This window comes from Myodes glareolus, chromosome 9 (assembly GCF_982192425.1).
Source record: "Myodes glareolus chromosome 9, mMyoGla1.1, whole genome shotgun sequence".
Classification (NCBI taxonomy): Eukaryota; Metazoa; Chordata; class Mammalia; order Rodentia; family Cricetidae; genus Myodes; species Myodes glareolus.
Window position 1 is genome coordinate 101,288,032 of NC_142034.1, and position 10,386 is coordinate 101,298,417.

The window sequence follows — 10,386 nt, forward strand, 5'->3', positions numbered from 1 at the left end:
TTTGTTTGGTACATGCGTGTGTCCATGCAGGGGTGAACATACAGATATGCAAACATACAAGCGGAGGCCAGAAGTCAATACTTTCTTTTATCATTATCCATTTTATTTGTATTTTTATTCTGTATGTGCACATGATATTGTTGGAAGACATGAAGAGGACAACTTTAGAGTTTGTTCTCTTCATCCACCTTAACAAGGTTTGTGATCAATCCAAGCCAACAAAATCGGGAAGCAAGTGACTTTTGCCTTCTGGGCTATTCTCACTGTTCCCATTTTATTTTTTTGAGATAGGATTCGAATCTCTTGCTGAACCCAGAGCTTGCCAATTCAGCAGAACTAATTGGCCTGGAAGTGCCTATGTCTACCTCCCCTGTACTGGCATCACAGGTGTACACAGTTGCAGTGAGCTTTTCAAATGGAAACTGGGAGTGTGAACATAGATCCTCATAGATCCTCACTGCTTTGGGGACAAAAAGTGATGGAGCCCATCTCTCCAAACCCTCAGCCCCGATTTCCGTGTGATGCTTCACATGAGGGGAAAAAGTACCTAATTTTCAGAGCTGTATGAGTGACTTCACATCCTCTGACCTACCACTGGTAGTATCCTGACTGTTCATGACACTGTGCTCAATAAGCCTCAGAGAGCATATTAAGTCTCCAGGCATTGTATCCACTCAACATTCATGTACTGCTGCTGAGCCATCTAAGAACTTGCTAGTCTCCTTTCTGATGAACTAACTGCCCAAACTCCTAGGACAGAACAAAGTGGATCTCCCTACAGTCACTGCGTGCTGGCCCATGTTCCACTTGTGTGCTGGCCTTTTCTAGCTTCTTGGGGCCACCTACACAGGGGTATCTCTAAAGCTAGCAGAGTTGATCACATTTCTTCCAGCAGGTAAACTCAGTTTCACCACTCCTTTTGCATGCCAAGGACCCTGACAATCACACTATCCACTGTGGACCCTGAATTTAATTACATCTGCAGAAGTTTTGCCACATTGAGAAGCTCACTCACTGGCTCTGTGGATTAAAATAGGAACATCTTTGGGGTTAGAGAGAAAGCACAGCACAATAGTTAAGAGCACTGGGACTTCTTTGAGGATGGAAACATTTTGCTTATTATGAACTCTGAGCCCTAATGAGAGACTGGGAAATATGAGTGCCTCCCATCTCTAGTCACATTAGCCCTTCTTTAGGGTCATCTGTGACATCTCTATTTCCTAAGTACCCATCCACACTCCACAATACGACGCTTGAGTCCTCGCCCACCAAACATGCCTGGGGTGTGGGGGGGGGTGTGTCCTTCCCCCTGAGGCTATCAAAGAGAGAAGGTGACACAACCCAGCAGCTAGCACTGTGCCTGCCATCTATAATCATTTCCTCTAAACGCATACTTTCTGTATTTATTAATTATTTGAGGCAGTGTCTCTCTACATCCTGGAACTCACTATGAAGACCAGGCAGGCCTCGAGTTCACAGATCTACCTGCATCTACCTCCCAAGTGCTGGGATTAAAGGCTGCACCACCATGCCCATCCCCATTTCTGTATTTTTCCCAATTTTGCTCACCCTGAATAAATGCTAAAGTGTAATCTTAAATTTGCTTAACTTGTTAATAAACTGAAACTTCTATGACCATTTTATTTACTGGCTGCATTGTGTTCTAGACAATATTATCCACGACAATGGCAAATAAACAAATCTTGATCCTTCACATTCTGATACACCCTGTTCTGCACGATCCGTGAGAGAACTATTTATCCATGAAATCCCACTGCTTTCATTCATTTTGTTTTTCTGGAATACATGGATCTTTCCCAACATTCACTGTGTGTGACTTCAATGTCATCAGAAACATCTAAGCAAGAAACCAAATTCACCAAGTTGATTGTTTTGAAACTGGGCAATAAAGCTGTGTTAATACTGTGTTCTATATCTGCATTCTCCATCACTCTGACACACAGGTTGCCAACAGTTGGAAATCTCTAACTTCGATCACCTTATGTAAGGACACTGCATAGCTGCCAGGTGTGTGGTTAGATTCTCAGTTTTTTTAGCCTTTAAGTCACATTCCCTTTGTCTCCATATAAAATTGCAAACTGGGTGCTGTGGTGGATGTTTGTCCCAGATAAGTGCCACGGGTTCAAGGCCTGCTTGATCTACACAGCAAGACCTGGTTTCAAAATTTAAAATGTAAAGCCGAGTTTGTTCTCATCATTAGCAGTAACAAAAGGTGTAGAGTCAGCTAAGACCACTGCAATCCCCACTTTACTATCTACAAAAAGGCATTTTCAAGGTCAGTGCCTAAACTTATTTCCCTTTACCTTTAAGAACAAGGGAGCAACTCCAAGTACCTAAGACAGCTGTGCAACTACAGTGAGACTGGTGTGGTGGTACACCTGTCATCTCAGCACTGAAGGCTAAGTGGGAGGCTACTTCTACAGCCAGTCTAACATGCTTGTACCCAACATGATGCACACACAAAATAAAAATGTTAAAACATTTAATCAAGGCCAGCAAGGCAGCTCAATGGGTAAAAGCAGGTGCCACATACAAGCCTAGCATCCCAGTTCCACCCACGTGAACGTGGGAAGAGAACCAATTCCATATATTTGATTCCTGACATCACATGGGTGCCACAGCAAGCACACATACTAGTTTTCAAAAATACAAAAAAAAAAAAAGAAAGAAAAGGAAAAGAAAATAGTGGCTTTAATCCCATAAGGCAGAAAGCAGGTGGGTCTCTCTCTCTCTCTCTCTCTCTGTGTGTGTGTGTGTGTGTGTGTGTGTGTGTGAGAGAGAGAGAGAGAGAGAGAGAGAGAGAGAGAGAGAGAGAGAGAGAGAGAGAGGAGAGAGAGTGTTTTAGGTCCATCTGGTCCACACAGCAAGTTTCAGGCCAGTCAGAGGCTATAGTGAAACTATGCCTATGCCTAGGTGGGCAGTGGTAGCGCACGCCTTTAATCCCAGCACTCAGGAGGCAGAGGCAGGTGGACCTCTGTGGGTTCAAGACCAGCCTGGTCTACAGAGTGAGTTCCAGGACTGACTCCATAGCTACTGACAAACCCTGTCTCAAAAAAACCAACCAAACAGGAAACTATGCCTAGACAGATAGGTAAGTAGGTCGACAGCAGCAGCAGCTACATACACACACACAGAGAGAGAGAGAGAGAGAGAGAGAGAGAGAGAGAGAGAGAGAGAGAGAGAGAGAGAGAGAGAGCGTGCACACAGCAACATGGACTTAGGAATTGTTTCCGCTACCTCGGTTGGTTTTATGAAACAAGATTCCCCTGTGAACTTTTGTGACCAAACAACTAGACTTAAGGACTTTCATAGGAGACCCCCATACTCCAGAGGGGTGCTTGCCTAAGCTGGCAAACACATGCCAACTGTTACATGTTGTTTTAAAACAGAAATTGCTGGGATCAATTAAGAGTCTTCAAATGTTCCCCAAAGTGATACTGATGAAATATACTTGCAACCCAGGCAGTGGCCCACAGCCAGTTTCTGGGGGCTGTAGGTTTGCTCAGCCTACAGTACCATCACTGTTTTCAGTGATGCCCCCTCCACTGTTTCTGAAGATACCATGGGAATGTGGCAGAGGGGTCAGCTCACTATCCAACCACCTGTGGCTACCTCTGGGGTGTATGATAGGAGATGGAAGTCATCCTATAGAATTCATCCAGTACTAGTGAAGCAATGTGCCAGTTCATCAAAAACAGACCTTCCCAACCGTCCTAGGTGGAATATTCTGGGGCTGACACCTAATATAAGACTCTGTCTTCCAGCACAGGATGTCAGGGAACTTCAGCCACTGGTATGAGATCAAAACCAAGGACAGGTTTTACCATCTGCAGCAGAAGTGTCTCACAGAACTGTCCCGCTTCCCACAGAGATCCTCCTTGATCTTTTACATTCTCATCACCCAAAAGAATTGAGACGAGAACATCACACATCACACAGGCTGGTTCCCAGGTTTCAAAAACCAGTGAATTTGAAGCACCTGTTAAATAGACAGCATAAGCTGTTGACAAGACACCTGGGCGTCTATCAACAACTGTGACTCAGCAGTGATCTCCACCCTTGGTGCGCTTATCTAAGGATCTATTCACAAACTCAGAAAAGGCCCAGCTGAGACCCAGGCACAATTTTGGAGAGCCCACCTTGGCTTCAGCTACACACTGGCTTTTTAGTACACATACTCTTATTTCTCAGGCCAGGGCTTCTCTGAGACATCCATCCTTCTTCCCATCCCATTTGAGTCGCTGCTAGTCTCGCTGAGTGTCCATCACCTTGTTCCAGCCCCAGGGCAATGTACTGTCTTAACTTAGAAACTCTGTAGTAACTTTCCAGTAAGCCTTCAGGCCCTAACCTTCTGCACACAGGTCTGCTTATCTTCAACAATTTCAACTCCCCTGACTTTGGTTAGCCAAGAAATGCATCATTTCTAGAAATGGTAGGACTGCCCAGCCCCTGCATTGACACTTGAAAACTTTCTGCCAACTTTCTGAAGTCCAAATTAGTTCAGAACAAGTACTTTATGAAGCAATGACATTCAACACTTGCCACTGGAAAGAAATACCCTGTTACAACCTTGGGCTCTTCCCCTGCTTGGAGAATTAGCAGCAATATTCAGGTAAGTATTACTCCTCTAAAAACAACTGGAAACAGTAGCAAAAGTAAACTTAGGAGGCACTCAACACAGCCTTCAGTAGACATTATGAAGGTCTAAAAAAAACCCTGGTGGACCACTAGCAGTGTTCCAATAAAAGGCAGTAAGTGGTATCAGCAGCTAGCTATCACAGCATTATTGCTTACGGCTCCAGCTCCCTCTTTCACAAGACCAGTGGCCAGTCCCCCACTTTCTGCACTACTGTCTAGTGAGTTCCTTGAAAACTGTAGTTCCTGCCCATATCCCATAACCCGAAGGAATGTGAGGTGGTCATTTTTCAAGCAAACAACACAGTAGTGCACACATGGTTAGTGAAGGCAGGTCCCTGTGCCTCCTTTTCCAAGGATGTGACAGAGATGACCTGCAAAGGTTTTAGGAACAATGACATTTAAATGGCTTGCAGTCTTGTTTGGTGTTATATGGGAGACCAAGTAGAAATTTCAATATGTAGCCCAAGACTGCCTAGAACTTGTGGTTCTTCTGCCTCTGCCCTCTAAGTGCTAGGTAGGATTACAAGAGCCACCTGCCCAGTGCTGATTTGTGTTATTGGCTACTTTCCTGGAATATCTATCTTTTCTTCCTTCTCATAGAGCAGGGCAAACAATCCCACAGGTAGCCAGTTTTTACAGTAACAGACCAGAAAGAGAGCTACTATAAAAGTCCCAACAAGGACCAATTTAAGATTCTGACTGGGCTGGGGAGTGTTGGTGCGCGCTTTTAATACCACCACTCAGGAGACAGAAACAGGCAAGATCTCTGTGAGTTCGAGGCCAGCCTGGTCTACAGAGTGAGTTCCAGGACAGCCAGCATCATAACACAAAAAAAAAAAAACCCTGTCTTGAAAATGGAAAAAAAAAAAAAAAGTTGATTGAAAAACCTGTTAACAGTATGTGGGACCTACAAAAAACTTAAGCCTACCTCCTAAGCCTGGAGGCCTGACGACCTGTCTTCCTACTGCCACTGCCACCGCCCAAAACTCAATCACTAGGAATAACACAAAAGTCAATCGTGCACACCTGTAATCCCAGGAGGCAGCCACAAATGATCAGGATACTCAAACCTAGCCTGTGCTACAATTAGACCTTGACTCCAAGCAATGAAAAAGACACATACATGGCCATCAAGCTGCTGGAGCTTCAAAACTCCAAAACAAATGTCCCAAGACACCACATCTGCTCAGCTCCTGTCATTCTTTCAGTTTTCTCCTAATTTTTTTTACCATTAACTCTACATCCCTACTATGGGCTATCAAAACCAGGAATTAACTGGTCAAGGAGTCACACTCCACAAGAATGGGACTGATCCATCTAGGGGTTCAGGAATAACACTGACTAAACTGATATTGGGTCATCACCATTCCCCATTCTGCCAAGACATAACCACAAGCAGGCATTTCTGCACGCTTTGCCTGTGGTGTTCTCACCCCCACTGCAAAAGTCTGCCCACACAGCTACATTCAGTGCACATCTGTGCCTCTATCTTGTGCCTGTCCGTGACCTGAGTGGTTTCAGCACAACCTTGATATATATGGATGACCTTTTTCCCCTAAGATTCAGAAACTTGAGGCATCGATAGCTTAAGTACAAATTTTCAACAGGACCCTAGTCAATTCTGCCATGGTACTGCCCAACTGTGAACTAACTTAATGACCTCCCTGACCGAAGAACTAATTCAGAAGAAAGAACAGTAAAAGCAGCAAGGGAAGGATTCACGTTCTTTCCTGTCTATGCTGTTATCCTTGGACTAGGGAGGAAACACTAACCAACGGGCAGGCAGGCTGAAAAGACTGGAGCACACAGGCTGAAGGGGGCAGCTCTCGACATTCAAACTTGACTACCTGGCAAAGGGACAGGCTCTGGCTGCAGCCAATTTCACCTCTACTGTGAGCTCCACCTGGAGATGGCTCAGCAGATAAGAGCAGCACTGGCAGCTCTTCCAGGACCTGGGTTCAAATTCCAGCACCCACACATCAACTCACAACTGTCCCAAACTCCAGTCCCAGAGGGTCTGGCACCCTCACACAAACATGGTGCAGGTAAAACACCATGTACATAAAATAAAAAGAAATAAAACTTTAAAACCTGCATAAGGAAGATATTAACCTCACTGGATCAGTCTACTGGCATACCCTCTACAAGGAACCTTACTTTAGGTATAAAGTCACATAGCTAGTCTATGCTGGTGGGCCCTGTGCAAGAACTCACTTTCTTACAAATATGAAAAGCATGTTCAAAGCAAAAAAAGATGCCTTGAAGTTCCATCTATGCATACAGATGTGAAAGGGGTCCTCCACTACCAAAGCCCTCAGGGTCAGCTCAAGATTTGCTCCCAACAAGAATCTACTGACCACTTACTCGACTCAGATATTACAGTCTGAAAACAGTACCAGTGGGGCAGAACTGCCACCCCAGGGAACAGCACATTCTCCTGATAGCTAGCTACTAGGCCGTACAGGCAAAGCTTCAGAAATGCTTTTGTCCCCTCAACAGGAAGAATTGTCAGTCTTATATGTAAGGCACCTCTTCAGATTATGGGCCTTATTAGCCACTGGAAACAAGATAGTAAATAAACTGTCAAATAAATCCATCCCTAGTCGGATCTACTGGGGGGGGGGGGGGCTAGCTCCTCCCAGCACAAAGCAGGACAAGCTGCTTTTCCGGCCTGTGGTTACAACACAAGTAAACTGTCCCTTATTCTCTTTCCCTATAGTTTCCTCACCACTCATAATAGGACATTTTAAAAATAACCAATTCTCTAGCGGATGTGCAAGCACTGTGCAGAGGTCAGTGAAAAACAAACCTAACTCCAACAGGGTAAGGCAGGAGGACAGTAAACCAGCCCTGACCTGATAGGAGGGGAAAAAACAACCGACAGAACCAGTCTCCCAGCCTCCCTTTCCACTAAAGGGCCTGTGTCCCAGAGGGCAGAAGGACAGGATGATCCTCACAAAGCCTCCCTTCCCAAGGTGGTCAGAACCCTGACACCCTCCAGCTTCTGGCTCTACAGATTCCAGGCCAAGACTGGTGCAAGACATTAACTCCCTCCAGATCCTTCCCACAGCCTGACTTGTGAGATCTACTAGAGCTGGTAACTCAGTTCCACTATTCGGGATTTTGGAAGTTTTCTATTCTTCCGGATCCTAACTGACAACAGTTGGCACAGCATCTACTTAAGAGGGAAAACTAGACTGCCTAAAACACACACACATACACACACCTGTGGGTACCCCACACACACCAAGACACTACTAGCTTACATGATCACGGCCCTACTAAGACTGCATTTTTTAGAGAATTAGAGCCTTAATGGTAGAATTGAAAGCCACAGCATCCATATTAACCACTAAATTGTGTTAACTCACAAATGCAAACTTTGATAGGAAAAGAAAGCTTCATGAGAAAAATCTTGCAAGAACAAAGTCTAGAGTGTAGAGTGAAAACTTGTGACAATCTTCCTTCTCTCTAGTCTCTTAGCAAAGTTTCTGAAACTTTTGCACATAGATATTTTCCAGGTACAGTCTGTGTCTGAAATCCGGTGTCCAGCAATGTCCAATGTTATTATCACCATTTACAAAACCCTTGAAAAGCCATTATAATAATTTGCGTGGGAAACAGCTATGCCCACAATACCAGATTTTTTTATTCCATCTGACGCTATTTGAAATGGAAACAAGTGTAAATACTTTCGATGTCCATGAAATATAGTGTAAAAGGAATATACAATTTTCTCAGCAATAAGTTCCATCAGCCATTGATAAAACCCACTAAAAGGGCCTTTTCCATCTTCAGTCATGCAACTGTTTAATAGACACCCACTAACCAGCATCAAGTTATTCACAGGAGTCATGGGTCAGTATTCTCATCCCGAAGCATCAGCACCCCACAGAATACTGTTTTATCCTAACTTTCTCTTAGAAACTCCATTTATGAAACCCACCATCTCTTGCTCAAAATAAAAAAGAACAAGCCACTTAATGGTCCACTCGGGTGCCCCTCACTGGGATTCCTGCCTGCCTGGCCCCTTAAGGCATTAAGGCATATATGGAACGAACTGTTGACTTTGTCCAAAGTGCCAATTAAAAAAAAAAAAAAAAAAAGAAGTGCTAGTTTATGACCACAACCCAGCGTGGGATCGGCAACTGAGACCCTTGCCTTGACTGTGCTTTACACCAAACCCTATGGCCAAGCTCCTCTCATCAGCAAACCGTATTACAATCCAGTACCAAGACAAACTCCTGCCGCTCGGGCAGACAAACGACTTAGTTACCTCCGGAGTCTGTTGGAAGCAGCCATGTGCGACGGAACTTTCACAATTGCCAGCACACACTTAGCAGGATGTGCACGGCACCACCTACAGCCAGGTACCCAAACTCCTCCTCAAGCAGAGGTAACTTATAAACTAGGCGGCCCTCAGTGCGCACTCCGATGGAGTCCAAAGGCTGAGGCCAGCTGCGCGCCTTGCAGGTGTCTCCGCAATTAAGCGAGACGCAGGGCAGCGCAGTTCAGGTTATTTGGAGGCTCTCCGGGGCCGCGCTCCGAAGCAGGTGCAGGTGAACTCGGCGCACCCGCCCCCACCACCACCACCCCAGAGCTCAGAGGCCGGGGAGCTGGCCCAACCAGCCAGGCCAGAGCCACACACCCCGGAAAGGGGACGGTCCCCGGGGCCCGCCTCCCGACCTGGGTGCCCGGAGCCAGCACACCTCAGTCCTAATTTACGACCCCAGCGCTTTGTGCCCAGCAGGCCGGGCGCTGCACAATGCGCTTAACTCGGGGTCCGGGCCACCCCCTGCCGGGCCGCATGACTGTGCAGCCCGGCCGGGCAAGGAGCGCCCGCCTGGCTCGGGTCGAGCGGGAGCCCGGCCTGGTTAAAGATGGCGAGGCCCTCGCGTGGCTCCCGCGGCCACCCGGGCCACGATGAAAGCGCCAGCCCTGCCGCGGGCCTCACCTTCCATCTCCATGTCCTCGGGCTCACTCAGCTGCTGCTCGCCCGCTTTCTGCTGCTGCTGCTGCTGTTGGTGGTTCATGTCGGCCGCGGCCTGGGCCTCGCCTGCGGCCGGAGGCCCGGGCTGCGGGCCCGGCAGGCGGGCGGCTGCGAGCCGAGGCGGCGGCGGCGGCGGCGGCGGCGGGGCGGCCTCCTCCTCCTCCTCCCGCGCGTCGTCGGCGGCGGCCCCGGGGCGGCCCGCGGCGGGCGGCGGCGGCGGCGGCGGCAGGGAGACGCGCACGTACTTGCTCGCGATTCGCCCAATCTCGGCGCCGAGGAGGGCGTGCGGCCGGCGGGCCGGGCCGGGCGGCCTCCTCGCTCGCTGCGGCCGCCGCTGCCGCCGCCGCCGCCGCAGGGCCCGCCTCCCGCCGCCGGGGCCGGGGCTGCGGGGCCGCGGGCCGGCCGGGGGCGGAGGGCGGCCGGGCGGGGGCCGCGGAGTCAGCCCCGCCTCGGGTCGGGCGCGGAAGACTGGAGGCCCGGCGGGCCGCGGCGAGCCTGCGGGCCCGGGTGCCGGCTGCGGCGGCGGCTGCTGAGGCTGCGCGGGCGGGCGACGGGCCGGCCGCGCTCGGGGCGCTGTGGCCTCCGCCTCCTCGGCGTCGTCGTCGGGGCTCCGGCAGCGGATGCGGCGCCCGGCGACTCAGCTCGGTTCGGCTCGCTCTCAAAATGGCGGCGGCGTGAAATGTCACATCCGCATGGGGGGCGAGAGCGGGGCGAGCGAGACGAGGGCGGGCGGCGGG

At 48.8% G+C, this 10,386-nt stretch overlaps 1 protein-coding gene across 1 annotated transcript in view; it reads right to left on the minus strand.

The window, feature by feature from the left end:
* Usp7 (ubiquitin specific peptidase 7) overlaps positions 1-9,771 on the minus strand; it is a 53,336-nt gene extending 43,565 nt beyond the window's left edge. Inside the window, exon 1 of the mRNA XM_048433177.3 lies at positions 9,614-9,771. Within this exon, the coding sequence (XP_048289134.2) occupies positions 9,614-9,692 (79 nt within the window). The 5' untranslated portion in view covers positions 9,693-9,771. The remainder of the gene's footprint in view (positions 1-9,613) is intronic.
* Between the last annotated feature and the right edge of the window lie 615 nt (positions 9,772-10,386).